At 40.6% G+C, this 25,434-nt stretch overlaps 1 protein-coding gene across 4 annotated transcripts in view; it reads right to left on the reverse strand.

The window, feature by feature from the left end:
• LOC128508598 (collagen alpha-1(XIX) chain-like) overlaps positions 1-25,434 on the reverse strand; it is a 249,937-nt gene that overhangs the window by 95,707 nt on the left and 128,796 nt on the right. For all 4 annotated transcript variants that reach the window (XM_053479992.1, XM_053479990.1, XM_053479991.1 and 1 more), the window contains exons 37-38: positions 4,517-4,621; positions 4,308-4,361 (exon numbers count right to left, since the gene is read on the reverse strand). In XM_053479992.1, coding sequence (XP_053335967.1) covers positions 4,308-4,361; positions 4,517-4,621 — 159 coding nt within the window. The remainder of the gene's footprint in view (positions 1-4,307; positions 4,362-4,516; positions 4,622-25,434) is intronic.

Raw genomic sequence — 25,434 nt, forward strand, 5'->3', positions numbered from 1 at the left:
TTTTAACATAGGACACTTTATTTGATATCACTTTCACAATTCTTGCATCCATTAAACTTGAGTTTTTGGACAGTTTCTGCTTGAATTTCTTTGCAGGATGTCTGAATAGCCTCCCAGAGCTGCTGTTTTTAATCAAACTGCCTCCCACCCTCATAGATCTTTTGAGGATTCTCCAAAGGTTCTAAATAGGGTTGAGGTCAGGGGAGGATTGTGGTTACACCATAAGTTTCTATATTTTATTCCCATAGCAGCCAATGAAACAGGGGTATTCTTTGCAGCATGAGATGGTGCATTGTTGTGCATTAAGATGATTTTGCTACAGAAGGCACGGTTCTTCTTTTTGTGGAAGAGATGGAAGAAAATGGTCAGTCAATATACTTTGCAGAGGTCATTTTCACACTTTCAGGGACCCTACAGGGGCCTACCAGTTGTCTCCCCATGATTCTGGCCCAAAACATCACTCCAGCACCTCCTTGTTGACGTCGCAGCCTTGTTGGGACATGGTGGCCATCCACCAACCATCCACTACTCCATCCATCTGGACCATCCAGGGTTGCACGACACTCATCAGTAAACAAAACTGTTTAAAAACTTGTCTTCATGTATGCCTGGGCCCACTGCAACCGTTTCTGCTTGTGAGCATTGATTAGGGGTGGCCGAATAGTAGGTTTATGCACAACTGCAAGCCTCTAAAGGATCCTACACCTTGAGGTTCGGGGGACTTCAGAGGCCCCAGCAGCTTCAAATACCTGTTTGCTGCTTTGTAATGGCATTTCAGCAGCTGCTCTCTTAATCCGATGAATTTGTCTGGCAGAAACCTTCCTCATTCTGCATTCATCTGCACAAACCTGTCTGTGCTCTGAATCAGCCACGAATGTCTTCACAGTACAATGAGTTTTCGTGAAATATCTAATGTTTTCATACTTTGTCCAATTTGACGCTTTTTGGCAGCAGAGAGATCCTTTCTCTTTCCCATATTGCTTGAAACCTGTGGCCTGCTTAATAATGTGGATCGAATTAGAACCCTCTTCTAATTATCACACGTGTCTGAGATTCATTCCAGTTGTCCAAAGAGCCCTGAGATGCAATAACATCCATGAGTTTAATTAAAAAACTTAACATTTAATGTTTATGACACTTATATCCAAGAACACAGCTTTAAAGTATGGTCAACTCAACTTAACTTTATTTGTAAAGCACTTTAACAACAAGAATGCGTTAAAATGCTTTATATAAATAATAAAATAACATAGTAATCCTAATAAAATAAAATAAAAATAAAAAAAAGATAATAATAATAAAAATAAAACATTTATAAAATGACAAAAAAGAGGAACATCATTAAAATCACATCACACGCATATCTAAGCAAAACAATACGTAAAATCAACATCTCATGTTGGTTTAAATGCCAGAGAAAACATGTGAGTTTTAAGATTAAACTTAAACACCCTCAATTATGTGGCCTCACGAATGGTCAATAGTAAGTCATTCCATAATTTGGGGGGCCGCCACAGAGAACGCCCGATCACACCTGAGCTTGGATTTGGTCTTGGGTACCATCAGCAAAAGTTTATCTGATGATTTGAGAGACCGGGGTGGGGCATAGATGAAGCAGATCCGAGAGGTAGGGAGGGGCAAGGCCATGTAAACATTTAAACGTGACGAAGAGAATTTTAAAATTAATTCGGTACTGTACCGGAAGCAAATGAAGAGAAGCCAGAACTGGAGAGATATGTTCTCTTTTACGCGTAGATGTTAATAGTCGCGCAGCAGAGTTTTGGATCAGCTGTAGCCGATGTAATGCTGTCTGAGAAACCACAAAATACAGAGCATTACAATAATCAATGCGAGTGGTGATGAAGGCGTAGATGGCTATTTCGAACAGCCTAAAGGACATCCGATGAAAAGGACAGAACAGATTTAAGTTTTGTTAATTGCCTTAACTGAAAGAAACTGGACTGAACCACATCACTAATCTGTTTGTCAAATTTAAGGCCATGATCCATGAATGTTGGACACTCAATACTTGGTATTGGCTCCCGCTGCATGAATTATTGCAGTAATGCTGTGTGGCATGCAGGCGATCAGTTTGTGGCACTGCTCTGGTATTATTGATGCCCAGGTTGCTTCGATAGCGACCTTCAGTTTTTCTGTGTTGTTGGGTCTAGTGTCTTGCATCTTCCTCTTTATTTTTTAGATTTTCGGGCGAGTTTGCTGGCCAATCAAGCACAGGGATACCATGGTCCTTAAACCAGGTATTAGTGCTTTTGGCAGTGTGGGCAGGTACCAAGTCATGGAAAATAAAATCATTATCTTCATAAAGCTGGTCAGTAGAGGGAAGCGTGAAGTACTCTAAAACTTAATGGGAGATGGCTGATGTGACCTTGGACCTGATTAAATAGAGTGGACCAACTCCAGCAGATGACATGGCTCCCCAAACTACCACTGACTGTGAAATCTTCACATTAGACCTCAAGCAACTTGGATTCTGTGCCTCTCCTCTCTTCCTCCAGACTTTGGGACGTTGATGAGCTATTTAGTTTTTGTTAAATGATGTTGTTAATTTATGTTGTATGTAGCACTTTGGTCCTGGAGAAACGTTGTTTCATTTCACTGTGCACTGAAATGTATATGGTTAAAATGACAATAAAGGCCTACTTGAACTTTTTTCTACCGCATTTTTTCCTTCCATTCAACTTTCCATTAATGTCCTTGAAAACAGCACTCTGTAAACAGCTTCTTCATCAGTAACTATTTTGTCTTATATAGGGGCTCAGAAAAAACTTTTGAGTTAGTTAGATGATTAAAATGTGACACTGTGAGTCTCAAATACAGGTAGTGTCTGAGTTACAAATATTTGAGTTACGAATTTCCGCAGATATGAATGGACCGTAGTCCTACAAACATTTGTAAATGAGAACAAATTGTGGTAGTAGCTCACATGTATTTTACAAAAATACTAATTATTTACAATTATATACAATATGTTTAGTATGTAAGTGAATGTGTAAAATGTCTAAAGTCTGGTATATTATATGTGTGTGGGGGAGGGGGGGTCGGCCTCACTGGTTTTAATGAATCATTCTGGAAGCACGATAATAGAAAATGTCTGTCCTGTAAAGGTGTCCCGATGGTGAGTAATCCTAAATTCGTAAAATTCTTAACAAAACAGAGTTCATAGTCCAGTACACTTAAACCTTGGACTGTGAGCAACTTTGTCTGTATTTTGCAAGACGAGGATTTTTTTTTTACTAAATTTCAACTCGATAAACAAGGGAGGTCTTGCACTATGAGTAGTACGTATACGCTGTGTCTGACAAGCAGCACATGATCACAACTGAGCCAATGGTTCTTCTTTTTTGAGTGCTGCGGGATTATGGGTAATTGTCTCATATGCTCAGTCTCAGGGTGCATGCCTCACTTGTATATTCAACATCTGTGCAAGAGTCATTAGATACAGTATGTTCCTTGTTAAAGTCACACACAAAGATTCCTACAAAATAACCCCTCCTCCTTTTCCTCTCTCTCGTGGTCCTCACACCAGCTAGGATTCTTTTTAAAGATAAAGTAGAGGCTAATTCGTTTTATTTTTACTTTCGATTTTGTATTTATCATTTTTATATTAATATTTTTAAGTTTCCATTATTTAGCTTTTGTGAGTGCCTTGGATTACAAGCACATTTGTGAACTACGCTCGCAATCCAAGGTTTACCTGTACAGTGGAAAACAGCTCAGACAAAATTCGGTCAGGGATTTCTCTTACAAATTTAAATGCCTAGAGACAACACTGTTACATTTGACATCTGTGAGATTTATTTCCTTAGGCGTGGTTATGGTTTTGGCCATGAGAAGGAAGTGTGGTGAAAGAACACAGATTTAGTCAAATGGATTGGTATGCTTTACATTGTATATTTATGTCAAAGGTGTATAGGTCTCAACTTGTTTAATTTAAGAACAAATCTGACTTAAAAACATGTTTCTGGAATGGAACTTGTTCATAATTCAGGGACAACTTGTATTAAACATTTTCACAATATTCAAATTTTCTAAAATAATACATTTTGGGTTTTCATTAGGTGTAACCATAATCAAAATAAAAAGAAATAAACACTTTCTTAAACACATTAACCTATATTATACAGTATACCAGTTTAACCTTTTTGTATTTAATTACTGAAATAAATAAACTTTTTGATGATATTCTAATTTACTGAAATGCACCTGTGTATATATATGAGAGAGAGAAAGAGAGAGAGAGTCACTTAAAGCTCTGGGCAACAAGCAATAATCTAGCACTTTTTTACCTTAGGACCCTCTTTTCCTGGGTTACCAGCTGGACCTCTCAGGCCTGGATCACCCTTTGAAACAGAGCACATACAGTACAATGTGTGCATATACAAATTTCTTAAACTTTCAACCAAAACAAATGCTTTTGTTTTTGTTTTAATTGGTACTGTTAAATATTGGCATTTATGTTTTCATTATTGTCTTCTCTTTGGTCTCATTTGCTTACTTTGTATCCTTGAATGCCGTTTCCACCAGGAGCACCGGATGCTCCCTTCTCACCTTTCTGTCCAGGTAATCCTGGTATTCTGGTTTCGCAGACACTGCAGGCATTCTAAAATCATATTAAACACACAAACACACACAGAGACAGAACCTAGTTATGTAAAACACAAACAGAAAAACAGCTGAGTTATTTGGTAATTTAAAACTGAAAAGTGTTATGAATAAACAATGCAAGCCTATAGCTATAATGTTTTCTGAAACACCATTAAACTTGGTGCTTCTGCATTTTTCACAAAACAAATAAAAAGAAGTGTCAGGTTTTGATTAATAAAAAAAGTTGGTATGTCAAATATCATCACTTAACAATTAAACAATCACTGCAGAACTGGTTCCACTAGCAGCCATATACTGTACAGGTGTACTCAGGCCAGTTTACTACCTCCAACATGTTTGACAGATGATGGGGTATGCACTGCAACCAATTTCACTGCACTGCAATGAGCCATTTCTTTGTAGGTTCATGGTCTGCCTGTGTTTCCCCTGAGTTTTTCAGTTTTTTGAACAAATAAGAGCGTCTGCCAAATGCCTAAAAATGTAAATGTAAAAAAAATCGAATTTCTTGTGTTACGACTTGGATTTGTTTGCTTCCCTGACGGATTTCACGACTCTAACCCTGCGTGCCGACCTCCTTGATTACGACTAAGCTTCATGTTTTTGGCACAGCTCCAACGCTGACGCATTCATGGCTTCGAGCTCGTGCACCTGCCTTAACGGCCTGGGAAAGGAGCGATTCCACTGAGCGCTCTTCACTTAATTAATAGGAATTCACGCCCTGCCTCTGCACCTGCATCTGGATCTATCTCTCAACCCATGACAGAATAATCTGGCCACCATTATGGAACCAATAGGATTGGACAGGATGAGACAGGCTTTGGAGAATCAAGGCGCCCTACTTGGTAAGCACCAGGGGGAACTCGTCACCACCAAACAGACACCAAAGTCACCGTTCAGATGCAAAGTCTCCAGGCGCCTACAGCTCAGTTTACAACCCCAGAACAGCTGCGGGAGCCACGCCTGCCAGCTCCTCCCACTTAGAGAGGAGAACTGGGAACTTGTAGATCATTCCTATCGCAATTTTCTTTTATTTCTAAACTCCAAGCCTCTACCTTCGCCTTAGAAAGATCCCGGGTGGCTTATGTGATCACTCTCCTCACTGGTAGGGCCCGAGAGTGGAGCATGGCTGTTTGGAACAAGGCTTTTTCTAGTGAAATGAGGAGGGTCTTTGATTAATCTCACATTGGCAGGAAAGCTGGAACAAGACTACTACGCCCTCACCAAGGATCATGCTCTGTACTCTATTAAGTTTCGTACTTTAGCCGCCTCAAGTTAGTTGAATGACAGAGCCCTAGCAGACATCTTCCTGTAGGGGGTGTTGGAGGCACTCAAGGACGAGCTAATTTCTCGGGAGCTTCCCTTTAACCTCCACGAACCCATGGATCTCACTAGGAAGATTGACTCACGTCATTCTTCAAGGCGACCGTTCTGGAGGTCGTCCTCTGCCAGATCACCTCCTTCCAGGACATTCCAGGCTCATTAGCAAGTCAAACGCCACCTTGGTCCTCAACCTCCCCTGGTTAGCTCTCCATGACCCCCAGATTGACTGGACCAAGCATCCACATCACAAGATGCGGTCATCACAGGATGGAGCCCCTCTGGTGCCATGTCGTGCCTTCAATCTGTGCTTTACACACTCCCCACTCCCACTAAGCCAGAGGAGACTCCAGATATCTCCAACGTTCCCACTGAGTATCACAATCTCAGACAAGTTTTCAGCACGACCTGGACCTTGTCACTCCCACCGTATCGACCATATGACTGGCCTATTAACTTTTTCCCATGCACCTCCCCGCCAAAGAGCAGACTCTACTCCTTGACTCACCAAGAAAGGGAGGCCATGAACACATACATCACAGAACCCCTTGCCAGGAATCATCTGTCTGTCCTCCTCTCCTGCTGGGGCAGCATTCTTTGTGAAGAAAAAAGATGGGTTGCTACATCCCTGTATTAATTATAAAGGGCTCAACAAGATCACTGTCAGAAACTGATACCCACTTCCGCTAATGGCCATCGCCTTTGAACTGCTCCAGGGAGCCGACACCTTCCCTAAACCGGATTTACAAAATGCCTATCACCTCATCCGTATCAAGGAGGGCGATGAGTGGAAGACAGCCCTGGTATCTGGTGGTCCCTGGTGGTCCCTTTTGGTCTTACCAATGCCTCGGCCATCTTCCAATCCCTCATCAATGACGTCCTTCATAATTTCCTGATCTCCATTCTGATTTTCTCGCAGGGCCTGGAGGACCACCGGCACCACGATCACCAGGTTCTACAGAGGCTCTTAGAGAACACCCTCTAGGCAGTCATGTCTAGGCAGAGAAGTGCAAGTTCCCCACCACATACTTGAATTTTGTTATTTCTCCTTCCAAGCTTAAGATGGAACCAGTCAAGGTCTAGGCAGTCCCCGACTGGCCCACTCTAACCTCGTGGCGAGATCTACAGCGGTTCCTGGGATTCACCAATATTTACCGCCACTTCATGCGGGGGTACAGCTCTGTCGCAGCCCCCCCTGACCTCCCTGACCACTTCTAAGACCCAATTCTGCTGGAACGAGGAGGCAGATAAGGCCTTTGACATCTTTAAGAAGAGGTTTACCTCCGCTCCCATCCTCACTATCCCCGACCCGTCTTACCAGTTCATGGTTGAATGCGACGCTTCCCGGTGTTGGGGGTATCCTTTCCCAAAGGTCCACCCAGGATAACAAGATCCATCCTTGTACATTCTACTCCCGTCGCCTATCCCCAGCTGAGAGGGAACAGAGCTCCTGTTTTTAGTATGGACTGACCATAGAAATCTTGAGTACCTGCGCACTGCCAAGAAACTCAATACACGTCAAGCTCGGTAGTACTTGTTCTTTTCTTGATTTAACTTTATCCTGTCTTATCGGCCAGAGTCTAAGAAAACCAAGCCAGATCCACTCTCACTCCAGTTCCCCTCTTCCCAGAACCCTACGCCATGAGACACCATTTAGCCATCTTATTGTCTTATCGCAGCCTTGAAGTTACACATTGAGAGCAAGGTTCAGCAGGTTCCTGACCCAAGAGCCCAGACCAAGTAATGTTTCCCTGAATCGCCTCTTTGTCCCCTCTTGCCTACGCATGCGACATCTGCGCCTGTTGTAAGGTTGACAACTGACCATCAGCCAGCCTTTTCAGACCCCTACTGGTGCCTCGCTGACCTTGGTCCCATATCTCCATTGACTTTGTCACTGCCCTACCGCAGTCTGGTGGAAGTCTTCCAACAGACGTTGTTTCAAATTGGGGTCCTCAGTTCACCTCTTGCTTTTGGGCCACATTCTGCAAGCTCATCTGGGCTACTCCCAGCAATAGTCTGGTTTCCATCCTCAGTCCAACGGTCAAATCGAGTGAATGAATCAAGCACTAGTGATTTCCCTCCGCTGTATGACTACTCGGGACTCTACCACCTGGGACTATATGCCCACAACTCCCTTCCCTCTGCCTTGACAGGACTGTCCTCTTTTCAGTGTTGTTTAGGCTATTAACCTCGACTCTTCCCAGCCCAAGAATTAGAGGTGGCAGTCTCTTCAGCCCAACAATTTGTCCGCCGCTGTAAACAAACATGGCTACAGGCAAGACGAACGCTCTTATGCGCCGTTGCCTTATACAAAAGACAGGCAGACCGCCATCGCTCCAAGACCCCCAGGTGTCACGTAGGGGACAGAGTCATGCTCGCCACCAGGGACAACCCCCTAAGGACATTTTCACGCAAGCTCTCTCTTTATTTCTTCGGCCCCTTTACAGTAACCAAGATAATCAACTCGCGCTTTGTCTGACTCTTACTTCCCTTTTCCATGAGACGCATTCACCCCACCTTCCATGTGTCCCAGCTACGATGCATCGTAAATCGTCCTCTAAGAGTCTGTTCCTATTTCCCTGCTCTAACCCTTGCTCGCACTCTCTCGACTATGGTTTTTTTCCACACTGTTATACTGATGCCACGCTGACAGATTTTACTACTTTGACCCTGCACGCTCACCTCCTTGATTACGACTTAGCTCCACGTTCTTGGCACAGCTCCAACCCTGACAGATTCACGGCTTCGAGCTTGTGCACCTGCTTTAACGACCACACTTTCACTGAGCGCTCCTCACTTAATCAATAGGAATTCACGCCCTACCTCTGTACCTGCGCCTGGATCCATCTCTCAGACCCAAGAGGGGGCTTAATTGCTGAGGCTGACAAAGGCAAAGACATTCTGACCATTCTTACTGCTTGTGGTCTTCCAATAACACACAGGCTCCTAGAGTCACTCACTTTAAATGCCATGTCCCAATATGCGACATTAAGTGCATCCACCAATTGGTTTGTCCAGTACGCAACCTCCCTCTGAGCCTGAGCTTCTTGTTTAAGCTTGTATGTATTGTTTGGCAGAAGGAAGAAGCACTGAACGAGTCAGATGCCTGATTCCAGCAAACACAAAACCTAGTTTGTCATTGGTCATATGAATCTAAGAGAACTGTCACGCCTGAAAGCATGGCTTTATTTGGAAATGCCTCTTTTATTCACTGTGTCATTGTGTCATATGCATCATTAATAAGCCCTAGTTCCTTGCCATAGTCTTGTGCCATAGTCTCTGCTGTCACGCCTAACTCAGGGAACCCCTTTATGAAACACACAAGTCTGTGCTCAGTGAGATGTTCCTAGTTTATTGTGGAAGACAGGAGTATATATATACACACACTCACACAAAAAGCACCAAAAAGAGGGGTGTAGGAGTGGGTATATCTGGTCTGGAATGTTTATAAAGGATAACATATAAAAGAACAGGAGCTTGGGAGTTGTTCTTAGTTAGATGCCTCCAACGGTTTTATGAACTGAACATAAATTATACTAAGGAATTTGTTTACTGATAGTGCAGCATGTTGAGGTCAAAAAAAGAAAACACTCTGTTCTCATGCACACATAATATCAGGAAACACACTAGAAATGAAATATTCCCTACAAGAATTCAGAATAGAACGTGCAGGGTGTCCAATGCATTTGTGTAATTTAAATTAAAAGTTATTATATGGATTTGGAGCTTTACTCACTTTTTCCAACACACTGCTATTATTTTGAACACAACATTACAGTACGGAGTGAAATGAAATAATGTTCCTCCAGGATAATGGCACCACATAAAACAGAGGCATGACACTTCACATATCTAGACAGTTGATTTGTTCACAATCAAAAGAAAATATAGTTCAGTAAAGGAGATTATTTAGTTTTAGCAGTCCAAGTAATTACAAGAAGACTGAAATTGTGTAATGTCCAATATAGTGTGTGTGTGTGTGTGTGTGTGTGTGTGTGTGTGTGTGTGTGTGTGTGTGAGTCCATCCCTGAATACTGAGATGGCTGATGGTTTGTAGGAAGAAGCTGTTACACAATCTAGTTGTGTGGGCCCGAATGCTTTGGTATCTGTTTTGAGATGGCAGAAGCATGAAACATTTTGGGTGTGTGTCTTCATCGACAATGTTGGTGGTTTTTCAGGTGCAGCCTGTGGTGTAAACGTCTATAATGGAGAAAAGAGAGACCTCAAAAAACTTATTTTCTTATTTGCTATAGGGTCTGATCAACACTATGCAGCTGAGCTTTTTTGGCTATGGAGCTGGGGATCAGATGAGATTCTCCACCAGGTGAACTCTTGAAGATCTCCATGGAGGATCCATTAATGGTCAGTGTAGGGTGGTCCTTCTGTGTTTTCCTGTAGTCAGCATCCACCTATTTTTGTTGCATGGTTGCACGGCTGCACATACAGTAAGTCAGCAGTTCACAGAGTTCACAGTACTGAGGGTCCAATGCTCTGTGTGGTGGTGTTGGAGATGGCATGATGGTGGTGGCCGTAAAGCACACTGGAATAACAGCAATGCTGTCAAAACTATTCTGCACATCCTTTAAACATAAAATGTTGTGGCCTCTGAGTGGCGCAGTGTTAAAGTGCTCACTGGTTCGATCCCCGTGTGATGCTGTTACCTCTCACAGCCGGAGGTTTGGAGAGAGCAGATTGGCCGAGCTCTCTCAGAGGGGAGGGATGAAAGGTACTTTGTGCTTCCACATTAATCACGTCTCTACAGCCAATCAGGGGCATCTGTAACTCGCGCACACGGAAGGAGCGGCTAGCGCTTCTCTCCGAGTGTGTTACTCCCCCCCTCAACGGTGCGTGAGCAAGAATGTGGGAGAAAATCGGGAAAAAAATAATAAAAAAAAAAAAAACTGAAATGTTGCTGTAAAGTTTCCCTCACAACAGCAGTGGTTAGACATTACCTGATCAATGGAAAAAGGGGTGGTCTTCTTTTTACCTTTTACCTTAAACTCAGCATAGAAATTATTCAGTGCATCTGAAAGGAAGGCATTTCTGTGACAGCCAGATGTGGTTGTCCTGTAGTTGTAGTCCTGAAGGCTTTGTCACATGTCATATGTGTTGCTGCAGTCTTGAAAGTAATTGTGGAATCTCTGGGCATTTGTGCACTTACCCTCTCTACTGGCTTGGGACAGTTTCCCCCTGACTATTCTTAAGGCTGCTTTGTCTGCACTGAAGCTCTGAGTATTGGGTTCTCAGCAGCACTCACATTACTGCAGTCATCCATGGTTTCTGGTTGCAGTGTAATGATGGTCTTGGAGACAGTGACATCATCAATGAACTTTGTAATTTAGCTAGTCACTGATGTCATGTACACCTCCAAGTTAGTGGTGTCGTCATTTGTTGTAGCTTCCGTAAACATTTGTCAAATCAGTGTGCCTGTAACAGTCCTGATATTTAGAGATGGCTTCCCCTGTCCAAGTTTTACCTGCTTTTAAACTAGTGCCTGATGAGCAGTGTGTATGCTGTAATTAGCATGACAGAAATGTGGTCAAAGTAGCCAGGATGGGGCAGGCCTCCTTGTAGAATGCAAGAAGCAAACAAGGTCTTGCACATTTCTTCTTCTCACTGCAAAGTCTACATACTAATGAAATTTAGGAAGCTTTAACTTATGATTTGCATTGTTAAAGTCTCCAACAACCATAAATAATCCATGTGTGTGTTTTCTGTAGTTTACTTATAGACACATACAGTTTACAGAGTTCCTCCTTAGCATTACAGCTGGGGAAATGTGGACAGCCTCTATAGTGTTGTAGAGACTAGCAGGCCACCTCAAAGGGAGCCTTGAATCTTTTACCTTCCAGCAAAATGGCGCCACGCTGACAACGTGATCTTTCGGTGAAGTAAAGCAGCTGGAACTGTGAAAGAGGAAACCCAGATGGCTTTTACCAACCCCAACCTTAAATGGTGCAAATCAGCAAGCCATTGAAGAAGGAAGAGACAAGTTCATGACATCAGCAAATAAGGAAAAGAACAGTTTTACATCTCCAACTCAAATGTTGTAATCTGCAAGGCAACTTGTTACATTTAAATGGCATAAAATCCCCAATTAAATGGCATTAAAGTTTCGTTCAGAGTTCTCCAAAAGTCCAAAGTCCTGCAACAAAGAAACTCTCAGAAGAAGTTTGAGTGCGCCACCATTGGTAACCAGGAAACCAATGCCTTACCGAAGAGCTTACCTGGAAGATGTCATCTCAACCACAGTGCACCAACCAATCAGCAACGCCATGATTCCCTTTGCTGGAGGCGAACCACCGGATGAGAACGAAATGTAACTCTATTAACTTTCACCCTCTGAACTCTTTGTGCATGTGTGTGTGTGTGTGTGTGTGTGTGTGTGTGTGTGTGTGAGTGTGTAAGATTAAGTAGCGTAGTTTCATGTATTATAGATTAGTCAAATAAATTCTTGTTTCTTTATAAAGAACTGTTGTCCTGTTGAAATAAGAAATGTAAGGTCTTGCAGACAATGCTAAATGAAAACAGATTTTTCATTTTTGTCCTCTGTGGGGGACATGATACTGTGATCTCTATTTCAATCACCATGCATGCAGTGTGTTTGTGTCCTAATGTACTGGAAAGAGTACATACTGGGATTTCTATTGATGTCACACAAGTGGGTGTGTGGCCAACAGATCACTAAATTGGTGGCGAATACAGCAAGCACATTCTACGGCAGTAAGGGTTTTAATTGATCAAATTTTAAATACAGCATGCAGTTATTATTTCTTATGATACTGATTTTATTTGTGAATATTTCAACTACATTATATTACAATTTTATAAGGGAATGTTAATTTTAAGCCTTCCAAAATATACATTTTACGTTTTTACATATGTCCTTTGTAGGGGACAGGGGGACTTGTTTTTTTTTACATTTTCAACCCTTGCCCTCAAATGCACTAAACTTCATATGTTTTTGACATCTCACAGACTTATGTTATATTAAAAAAAATTTAATATGAAAACTTCAGAAAAAGAAAAATAGTATGATATATAATATTAATATAATATTTACAATATTATAATATCATATATACAGTATATATACACTCACCTAAAGGATTATTAAGAACACCTGTTCAATTTCTTATTAATGCAATTATCTAATCAACCAATCACATGGCAGTTGCTTCAATGCATTAAGGGGTGTGGTCCTGGTCAAGACAATCTCCTGAATTCCAAACTGAATGTCAGAATTGGAAAGAAAGGTGATTTAAGCAATTTTGAGCGTGGCATGGTTGTTAGTGCCAGACGGGCCGGTCTGAGTATTTCACAATCTGCTCAGTTACTGGGATTTTCACGCACAAACATTTCAAGGGTTTACAAAGAAGCGTCCTGGGCAGTGCTGTGGGGGAAAATCCCCAGTGAAAAAAAAAATACACTTTAGTGTATTACAAATATATTGGAATCCTCGATAGTACACTGCAAATATACTAACATCAGTTATTGCAACATCAGTTAATATATAAAAAGTATACTAACATCATGCTTTTTGTGTGAGGGGTGTGTGACGTGTGAAATGTGCTCCAGTTCAAGCTAGTGCTGAATTGGATGCAGGCTCCTGAGTGAAGGTGCTGCTCATGCTTTACATGCTTTGTGCTTAATAAAGTACTCCCAGCCATTGCATTGGGTAGCAAATAAGCTCACTCGTCTCTCCAGCATTCTTCCCGGCGTAAAAACGCTACAATATATATATTTTTAAATATGTTCGAAATAATCATTGTACAAATGTACACAAAGTATACATTAGAATACAATTTTTACTATACGGTAGTCTCTGTGTATTATCAGTTAAATTTAAATGTACTTATTCATATGTACTTATATTTAGTGCACTACTCTCTTATGCGCGCGCGCTTTTAGACTCGTTTTTGCACGCTGAATCTCTCACTCAGCCGCACGCCCTCAAACTCGTTTTTGCGCGCTGAAAATCACTTTTGCACGTTCAAGATCGTTTGTGTTTAAACTTTCGTCTATGCGCTCACCGTCATAAAGCGACATTTGCACGAACTGCAGCAGTGATATAGCTCATCAGCGCGACAGCAGCCAGAAGCAGGAGGCGCGTAGATTCGGACTGTATGATTGGCTCCCCAGTTCTTCGCTTCTAGTGTAAATCAACGGCTGGAAGCTGCATCGTTGCGTGCGTTCGCTGGTATCGTTATTATTTTATTTTCATCGACACAAGATAAATTTAATGGTTTTTGTTAGGTAGTTTAAAATTAAGTACATAGTTTAAGCTATAGAATGTTTTGTCTAATGTGTTATTGCTAAATCTTATGTACTTTGCTTGTGGTATAATGCTCTGTAGCTCTCGGCTTGTTTTTAGTCCCTGTGTACTGTAACAGCTAGAATCAACACACCAGGTTTAAACTAATACTGTACCTGTATATTCTAATACTAATGTCTGTCTGTGTCCACACACCAGGTTTAAACTAATACTGTACCTGTATACTCTAATACTAATGTCTGTCTGTGTTCACACAACAGTCTAAATTTAATTTGTGTGTTTGTAAGACAACCTGACTTTTGTTGAACACAAATAAATTTTAGTAGTGCTTTTTTGTAACCTTGTGCAAATGAAATCTGTTGAAAACATGAATAAAATCCGCTTCATAATTACTGATGTAATGTGTTTTAAAAACATTTTAAAGTGTAAATTTAAAATGTACATTTTTAGTGTACTGTTAATACATTTGCAATACTGTAGTATAGAAGGTTGTGTGTACTGTATGATACAATAAAGTATATTTGTAATAACCACAAAGTGTACTTTTTTAGTATTTGTAATTGTCCAGAAGTATAACAGCTACTCCTATAATAAGAATATACTCATAGTATATTAATCATGTATTTTTAATACAGTAAAAATAGCTGAAATTTACTTATAATACATTAAATATATTCTTAAATTGTATTAATTACTGTCAGGTATGTACATTTGTACACACAGCCATATACTTTAAGTGTACTAAGTATACTTAAAGTTGTTCCACTTTAGCACACAAAAGTATACTTAATACACTTAAAATTGTGCTTTGTACAATTTAATTACAATTTAAATACACTTAGTACACAATTAGTTGTTCCAAAATAGCAAACTTCAAGTATACTAGTCATTAGTCTGGCTGAAGGTACATTTAAGTATGCTTTGGCATGCTAGGATTTAGTATACTTAGCATATGTAGGAAATATTTAATTCTTAGTGTGTTTCATGATATTCTGTGTGCGTGAGAACAGATTGTCTTTCTTTTACCACGACACAAGCTGCACTTTCAATAAACAGATTCTATAGTAGTTTATGTTAAAGGTCGTAAAACTGTTGAACGCTCGTAAATACAGAGCTACTCCTAAATTTATGTTCTTCTTTACCTTATCTGTTAAAAGCATTCCAGACTGAATGTAAACATTCCCACATCCACCTTTTCTTTGGTTCTTTGTGTGTGTGCGTATATATACTCCTGTCTCCCACAATAAACTTTGAACGTCTCACTGAACACTGACTTGTGTGCTTCATTGAGGGGTTCCCTGAGCTCAGGCGGGACAGCAGAATACGGGCGGAGCACTGAGTAGACCAAAGGGGGTCTACCAAAATTCAAGAAATCCTTACAATTTGGGGGCTCTGTCCGGGATACCTCTAATCAGGTGAGTGCTGCTTTAAAAATTTTTTCTCTATAAGCATAGAGCAAGCACACTCCCTGGTTTTTAGTATCTGGATCATATACAGTACGGGGGAGGATTGTCTTGGGGCTTTTATGCCTGTTAGGGCGCGCTCGCTTCTGAAAGGTTCCTTGAACTGAAGCATAAGTGTGGAAGCTGTATTCTGTTGCCTGCTACTTGTCTTTGTGTGTTGTTTGTTGAAGATATTGGTTGTTTCTGTCGCGGGTTAATTCACATTTATAAAATGGGTAATAAGACCACAACTATTTATCTGAAATCCTTTTGTGAGCTGCTCATCTGTGCCTGTCTTCCCCGTACCCACAAAACCGTGCTCACCTTCGTCGGAAGTGTGTGCCTCAGGAAAGGAAAAAGACTCCCAAGAAGGTGTCAGGACGAACTTCTGACAGCCCTCTATCGGATGATCCCGAGAATACTGATGGAGAGGATGATGATAATTGAAATGAGAGGTCTCGCCCCAAACCTCGACAAGAAAGCACTGCGTTTGTTTTCTCTATGGGACCAAAGGGTCCAAAAATCCTTCCACCATCCGTAAGCACGCTGAAGGACATTATTAAGATGCTCCCTTCTCCCAACAAACCTTTGAATTTTGTTGATATGCTGATAAAGGCTTCTAGGCACTGTCAGCCCGTGGGTGCGGATTATCGCTTTATTTTGCAATCGGTTTTGGGAGATGGGTACGATGAGGCTGATTTGATAAAAACGGTAAAATGCTTAGACTCTAAAACAGACAAATTGGCTGTAGTGGAAAAAGAAAGAATATGACTTTCTTTGAGGTAATTCTAATGAGGCTATGAAACTCTTAAAAGATGAGCTAACTACTTATCTTCTTGCATGTCAGCAAGCTAGTCAAGATCTGTCACAGGTAACTAATTGTAGACAAGAAAAGAAAAAGTTTCTTGAGAGGTTTCGAGAGACCTGGACCCTTTTGGATGGTATGCCCCTGCCTGAAGCAAACCCTAACTCACTTTTCCTTACCACCTTCTTGAATAATTGTCGACCAGAAATCATGAAAATTTTAAAGTTTCAATTGTCAGATCGTTCTACAATGTATATTAAAAAATTAGGTGAGCGTGTGAGAACAAAGAAAGGAGATGGTATTTTAGAAAATAAACATGTTTGTCTGTGGAGAGTGAAGGATACAGAGGTAGAGGAGGTCTGCAGGGTCAGAGTACACCCCGTAGGTCTGGTAATTTTTATTACTGTCATAAATAAGGTCATTGGGCTTGTGAATGTCGCACAAAGGCCTGAGATAAGGAACGTAGTGGACAAAATATGTATAATCGATTAAATGATGGTCAGTGGCATGATGCTAATGAGGTGTTTTCTCCTAATCCTTCCCAGCAGCCGCCATAGAGAGTGCAAAAACAACAGCAATATAGACCTAATCCCTTCTCAGGGATGCAGGTAGGAGCATATGAGTTCCAGCCCCGCGATGTTACTTTGTACTTTCGAGTTACCTCAGGAATAGATAAAATTTTAGGCTCACTGCTGAAGCAGGGTGTTGTTAAACCATGTGTAAATTCTTATAACACACCTGTTAATCCAGTACTGAAACCTGATGGTATGTGGAGATTTACAAAAGATCTGAGAAAAATAAATGGCATAATTATCCTTGTTGCACCTGTTGTGCCTGATGTGCTGTCCATTGTTTTCTCTAGACCTTGTCATCATTTGCATTTTTCTGTTGTTAACCTATGTTCTGCCTTCTTCAGTGTTCCTGTGGAAGGGCAGACACAGCCATTGTTCGCCTTCACCCACAGGGGGCATCAGTTCACCTGGTCTCGTCTTCTGCAGGGTTAATTGACTACCCAAATGTTTTTTCGGCTGTAGTAAGAGATGTACTTGGTGATCTAACTCTCCCCACTGATTCTGTTGTCCTATTGCACGCAGATGTTTTACTGGTGTCCGCCGCTGCGAAGAAGCCACCACTTGTCTCCTGAAACACCTGGCAAAGAAGGGTTTCAAGGTATCTAAGACTAAATTACAGTTTTGCAGAGACATTGTAAAATACCTGGGCTTTGAACTCTCCCAAGGTCAAAGAAGGCTCTTAAAGGAACGAATTCAGCTTATCATCGACACTAAACGTCCGAGCACTAAACATGCTTTCATGGCTTTTCCAGGACTGGTCAACTACTGTCGTCAGTGGATTCCTGACTGCTCATTCTACGATAAATGCATCAGGAGAGCCATCTCACACAACGATCTGCAAACTGGACGAACTGGAAAAGGCCCTATGTTCTGCTCCAGCGCTGGGCCTGCCTAACTATCAAAAACCGTTCCATCTAAAGGTCTGTGAGCACGGGGCACTGCTATTGCTGTATTGGCACAGGAACATGGGGGGGAGTGAGACCATGTGCTTTCTTATCTAAAACTTTAGATGCTGTGGCACAAGATTTGCCTGCCTGTATCAGGGCTGTGGCCACCTGTGCGGTGATGGTACAAGATGCTGAGAAGATTGATCTCTCTCGTCCTTTAATTTTGTATTCTCTATATCAGGTTAAACAAGTGCTACAGAACCTTCAAACACAACATAGGAAGGCTTGGGTCTGGGTATGAGATTATCCTTTGTCCTACAAGTAACTTAGAGATAAAATCCACCTCTTCTTTTGACACCCTCAGATATGCTCTGGCACGCTTGATCAATGCACAGGATGGCAGGCTAGTAGAAACAGATCATGACTGCTGCTTAGAGATTGTTCACTCCACTAGTATACGTCCTGATATGTCTTCTACATCAACAACTGGTGAATCTATGGACGTCCAAGGTATTACGCTAGCTTATAGTGTTGCTAAAGAATCAGCCTGAAAAGAGATTTTCTTTCCTGACTCTGGTTCTGACTTGATCAATACATCCTTTCTTGCTAGCTCTTTGATTCCTGATGTAGATTTATTGTCTTTACAAGCTTCAGAATGATTCCTCTTTTTGGCAAGCTCAAGGTGCCTACGTTGCTTCTGATAGTTTATGGTATTGTGCTGATGGTCGTTTGTGCCTGCCATCTATCTCATTGTCTTCCGTTTCTCGTGCGTGAGTTCTACAGTGTTACACATCGCGCGCGAAGGGGGGTTAAGGAAGATATGAAAGAACTCTTTTACATAGCTAACATGCTTGGAACGATTGATTCATTAATATCTTGATGCTTGGTGTGTGCTCAGAATACGTTTAAATATCTTCTGGTTTTGGTAGACAAGTTTTCTAGGTGGGTGGAAGCTTTTCCATGTGCTCGAGAGAATGCAAAGGTGGAGTCCTAGTGAAAGAAATAATATCTCGTTATGGCGTGCCTTATGCTATTGACTCAGATAAAGGAACACCTTTTACATCACAGGTAACACAGAATTTGTGTAAATATCTTTCACTGTCCTGGCATTCTCACATTCCTTATCATCCACAGTGATCAGGTATAGTAGAAAGAACAAATAGGACACTGAAAGAAAAATTTACTAAAGCAATGCAAACTGTGGGGAGTAAAAACTGGGTTGATTTGTTACCTGCTGTTCTAGCTGAAATAAGAATGACACCATTAAAAGACGTGCACATGTCACCATATGAAATTATATTTGGCAGACCCTTTCCCGTGCCATGGAGAAAAGGTAAACCCGCGATAGGAACAACTGATCTTGATGTAAATCTTTAATTTTTTTTTTGTGAAGCTGCTTTGGGACAATGACCATTGTTAAAAGCGCTATATAAATAAAATTGAATTGAATTGAATGTACATATTGCTGAATATTCTGCTGCTCTAATAGATACTCTAACTAAACATTATGAACAAATTGCTGATGTGACTTTAATACCCTCAACAAAACCCACACATCCTTTTAATGTGGGAGATACTGTTCTGGTAAAATCTTTGACCCCCAGAAAACTGGGAGATTGTAAATATGACAGACCAGCAGAAATAATCGCAATTACTCGTATTGCTATCCTAACTGATCTTTTTCCACAGTGGATCCATGCTACTAGGCTGAAGAGATGTCCTGTCGGCGTGAGACCAAAAGATGAATAAATGCGTGTGTATTATTATTATTATTATTAAACAGATTCTATAGTAGTTTATGTTAAAGGTCGTAAAACTGTTGAACGCTCGTAAATGCAAAGCTACTCCTAAATTTATGTTCTTTATGTTCTTCCTTACCTTACCTGTTAAAAGCATTCCAGACTGGATGTAAACATTCCCACATCCACCTTTTCTTTGGTTCTTTGTGTGTGTGCGTATATATACTCCTGTCTCCCACAATAAACTTTGAACGTCTCACTGAACACTGACTTGTGTGCTTCATTGAGGGGTTCCCTGAGCTCAGGCGGGACAGCAGAATACGGGCGGAGCACTGAGTAGACCAAAGGGAGTCTACCAAAATTCAAGAAATCCTTACAGCATATATATATTTTTTTTTACTAAGGAATGCCTTGTTGATGCTAGAGGTCAGAGGAGAATGGGCTGACTGATTCAAGCTGATAGAAGAGCAACTTTAACTGAAATATCCACTCGTTACAACCGAGGTATGCAGCAAAGCATTTGTAAAGCCACAACACGCCCAACCTTGTGGCGGATGGTCTAGAACAGCAGAAGACCCCACCGGGTACCACTCATCTCCACTACAAATAGGAAAAAGAGGCTACAATTTGCACGAGCTCACCAAAATTGGACAGTTGAAGACTGGAAAATTGTTGCCTGGTCTGATGAGTCTCGAGTTCTGTTAAAGCAGAATTTGGCGTAAACAGAATGAGAACATGGATCCATCATGCCTTGTTACCACTGTGCAGGCTGGTGGTGGTGGTGTAATGGTGTGGGGGATGTTTTCTTGGCACACTTTAGGCCCCTTAGTGCCAACTGGGCATCGTTTAATGTCATGGGCTACCTGAGCATTGTTTCTGACCATGTCCATCCCTTTATGACCACCATGTACCCATCCTCTGATGGCTACTTCCAGCAGGAGAATGCTTCATGTCACAAAGCTCGAATCATTTCAAATTAGTTTCTTGAACATGCCAATGAGTTCACTGTACTAAAATGGCCCTCACAGTCACCAGATCTCAACCGAATAGAGCATCTTTGGGATGTGGTGGAACGGGAGCTTCGTGCCCTGGATGTGCATCCCACAAATCTCCATCAACTGCAAGATGCTATCCTATCAATATGGGTTAACATTTCTAAAGAATGCTTTCAGCACCTTGTTGAATCAATGCCACATAGAATTAAGGCGAAAGGGGGTCAAATACTGTATTAGTATGGTGTTCCTAATCATTCTTCATTGAGCATCGACGGCTCCTCTGTGGAGATTGATCCTGACCACCTTCTATAGAGGAACTATTGAGAGCATCCTGAGCGGCTGCATCACTGTCTGGTTTGGGAATTGTGCCATCTCGGAACGCAAGACCCTACAGCGGATAGTGAGGACAGCAGAGAAGATCTTAGGGGTCTCTCTCCCCTCTATTGAAGACATCTACACCACACGCTGCATCCGCAAAGCCACCAGCATTGTGGTTGATCGGACACACCCGTCTCACACACACACTTCACACTACTGCCATCTGGAAAAAGGTACTGAAGCATTCGGGCACACACATCCAGACTGTGCAACAGCTTTTTTCCACACGCTATCCGTCTTCTTAACAAAAAGGGACTGGACTGATAAACACACACACACACACACACACACACACACACACAAACATTATTACTCAGCTTAACTCAACTACCTCCAAACTAGAGACTGGACTGACTAATCAACACAAGCACAAACACACTGACCTACACCACGAAACTATCGTACACACCAACATGTAAATGCTCTTTTGCACAATATTCATTACTGCACTACTTTTTGCACTAACTTCTTTACTTTTAATTTTTGCTGCTACATTAAGAAATGTTTACAGTTTCTTCACTACCTTTCAACTCAACACCTCAACACCATATTATGTTACGTTGTATTTTGTCGCACTGTCACTTTGTTGTTGCTTTTGTTTGCACATTTGCACGTGCACTTGTTGTCTGTTGTCTGTAAAAAAAAAAAAAAAAAAAAAAATCCCTGTAGATAGTCTTCCCTAGATAGTTAGTTTTTGTTAATTTATGTTGTAATTTGTGTTAGGTCAATCTGTCTTGTCTCTGCTAGCCAGCTAACTAGGCTTCTTAGTTAGCTAGTTTAGTTTCTCTGTTAATTTATGTTGTAAAATTATGTTGCATGTAGCACCTTGGTCCTGGAGGAACGTTGTTTCGTTTCACTGTGTACTAACTGTATATGGTTGAAGTGACAATAAAGCCTACTTGAACTTGAACTTCTTTGGGTGAGTTTATATATATATATATATATATATATATATATATATATATATATATAATGTATAGCAATTTGTTTATAAAAATATTAAATTTTATACACAGTGGAACCTCGGATTACGAGTAACGCGGTTTACGAGTGTTCTGCAAGACGAGCAACGATTTTTAATAATTTTTGACTTGAAAAACAAGCAATGTCTTAATTTACGAGCACCGAGGATCATGTTTCACGCATGCGCTTCTTGTTTTGACACCGAGCGTCACGTCATCACAAGTGAGCCAACGGTTTTTCTCTCTCTTGCAGCGGAATTGTAGGTAATCGTCTCTCCTGCTGGGTGAATACACACACACACACACACACACACACGTGCGTGGGCACACACATACACACACACACATTAATGGAGACACTTTATTTAAAAATTAGCAAGGAACATTGCTAGTCACACTCGCTTGAACGCATACTAACGGGATCACTGCTGTAAAGTAAAACAACAAAAACAAAAATTAAACAGCTCCTCACCTTTGAAAACAGTCGCGACATAGAAGAGTTTGTGTGTTTGTTTGGCAACCTGAGAGGAGGGGAGCTGCTGAGACCTATCGTTTCTCCTGCTGGGTCTTAGTGCTTGCAGCGTTTTTAAGTGTGTGTGTGTGTGTGTGTGTGTGTGTGTTTAAGGCAGAGAGTTTTGTGTGTTTGTTTGGCAAACTGAGAGAAGAGGGCTGTAAACCTGGGCGAGCCCCCCTTCAGCCCCCCTCCTCTCAGGTTGCCAAACTCTTCTCTGTCGTGATTGTTTTCAAAGGTGAGGAGCTGTTTAATTTGTTTTTTTTTTGTTGTTGTTGTTGTTTTACTTTACAGAAGTGATCCTGTTAGTATGCCCTCACACGAGTGTGACTAGGGATGTTCCTTGCTAATTTTTAAACCATTTTAAAAACAGTCTATCCGTTAATGTGTATGTGTGTGTGTGTGTGTGTGCGCACACATTTTACACACACACACCCTGCATGCACAAACGGAAATACTTATCGGTCAGGATTTATTTTTTAAAAAATTTTAAGGTAACGTACAGATTAATTTGTTTTATTTTTATTTTGTATTTTGTATTAATTATTTTTATGTATAATTTTTTTTGGGCTGTAGAAGGAATCATTTAAGTTTCCATTATTTCCTATGGGAAAATTAAATTTGGTTTACGTGTCTTTTGGAATACGAGCCCGCTTCCGGAACGAATTATGCATAGTTATAATAACAAGTTATAATAAATGCACTGTGTTATAATAAGTGCATCTGTGAAAAAGCTTGTCAGGAGAAGAAAAAGGAGGCACTATTATCAGTCCTGTGTCACGTCAACAATAAAGCACCTAAGACCATTAATGTGTGAAATTGCTTCCCAGCCAAGGGAGTAGGCTCACTCACAATTTTGCCTAAGATCACAGCCATGAATAAAGAATGGTACAAAAACATTCTCAGAGAGCAACTTCACCCAATCCAAGAACTCAATCCAAGAACCAGTTAGAACAATGACTTTTTCAGCATGATGGAGCACCTTGCCATAATGCAAAAGTGATAGTGGCTCAGGGAACAGAATAGAATTTTGGGTTCATGGCCAGGAAACCCCCCAGACTTCCCATTGAGAATTTTCATGAGCTGTAAGTTGTAATCATCAAAATGAAAAAAAAAAAAAATTAATTCCCACTTGGCATGTAGTGAATCTTGAATAATGAGTTTCTGTTTTTTAATTAAATAATAATAATAATAAAAAATAAAAAAACTTTACGAGAAAACATTCTTTTTTTTTTTTGATGCACTGTATTTGTGCATCTATTTTAACGGCTTGAATATGCCTATTTTCATTTAGCATAGTCTGCAAAACCTTACTTTTCTTATTTCAACACGAGTTTATACAGATTGTTGTAGACAAAAACAAATAAAATGTACAGTTGTATAAAAGTACTTTGTGCTGGTAATAAGTTATAGCCATGTGCTTCTAATAATCACCCCTTGATTAATTAATCATCAGCAGGTATGCAGACCTTTATAAAAGACATTTTGGCAGTTTGCTGGTCTTCAATTGTGTGTTAAACCAATGGCAAGAGGTAAAGACATAAGCAATGGTCTTAAAAAAGCAATTGTTGCTGCACATTAGGCTGGAACAGGTTCTAAAACAATTTTTTTTAAGTTTAACATTCTACAGTGATACAGATTTGTAATGAGAAAACATTCAAGACAGTTGACAATTGAAAATTGCCAGGAGTGAAAATCCAACCACATTCACCATAAGACCTTGCAATGCTGAAAGAAATACACACACACACACACACACACACACACACACACACACACACACACACACACACACACACACACACACACAGCTACATCTCAGGGCCTACAAGCCTCACTGAGTTAAATGTTAAATGTCAAAACCCATGACAGCACAATAAGAAGACTGAACAAGTATAGTTTGTTTTAAAGGATTTTTAAGAGAAAGTTTAAGAAGAACATGGAAGCACAACTGAGGTTTGCAAAACTTTATCTCAAGACCGCTGGAACAATATCATGTGGAAAGTGGAGTTTTTTAACCATAATGCCCATCACAATGTTCGACAAAAACCAAACACAGCATTACAGCAGAACAGCAGCATTTCAACACCTCATACCCAATGATGGAGGGGTGATCATTTAGCTTTGTTTTACAGCACCAGGACCTGGGCACCCCAAAGTCATTTAGTTAACCATAAACTCCTCTGTTTACCAGAGTATTCTAGAGGCAGATGTAAGGGCATCTGTCCAATAGCTAAAGCTTGGTTTAAACTGGGTCATGCAACAGGTTAAAGGATGAAAAAAAAAAGAATTGAGGTTTTGCAATGGTCTAGTCAAAGTCGAGACTAAAACTCAATTGAAACTCAATTGAAATGCTCCTGAGGGGAGATTACGAAAGCTGTGCATAGGCGAATGCCCAAAAACTCAATGTTGTAAATAAAAATGGTTAAAATTCCCACACAACAATATGAAAGACTGATAAACTCGTACAGGAAGTGATTACTTTAAGTTATTTCTTTATTTTTGTTGAATTAATAACGTCACTGTGAAAAGTTTTATGTTTTTAGTCTGCTGATTTTAAATTTGCCGAATGCTTTTTATGATGTTTTAACGCAAAAACAAATAATTAAAAGAGGGGGTACTAACTTTTATATATTATTGTATATATTTCAAGTTGTGGAATTTAGAATGGGTGTCTCATATAATTCCTTAGAACATAACATTCCTAACATTAGACTTGAGTTCAAGATGTGATTTTTTTTTTAGATGGTTCTGATTGAATATTATTATCTGTTAAGAGCAGTGAAGACGGTATGGCCATGTGGTTCATGTGTGAATGTGTTTTTGAGAACAAAGCACCATCTTATGGGGAAAAACGGTAAATGAAAGAATGGGGCTTGACTGAGCGTGTTTACTGTGGAATTACACATGCCTTATCACGTAGCA

This window comes from Clarias gariepinus, chromosome 20 (genome assembly GCF_024256425.1).
Source record: "Clarias gariepinus isolate MV-2021 ecotype Netherlands chromosome 20, CGAR_prim_01v2, whole genome shotgun sequence".
NCBI lineage: Eukaryota > Metazoa > Chordata > Actinopteri > Siluriformes > Clariidae > Clarias > Clarias gariepinus.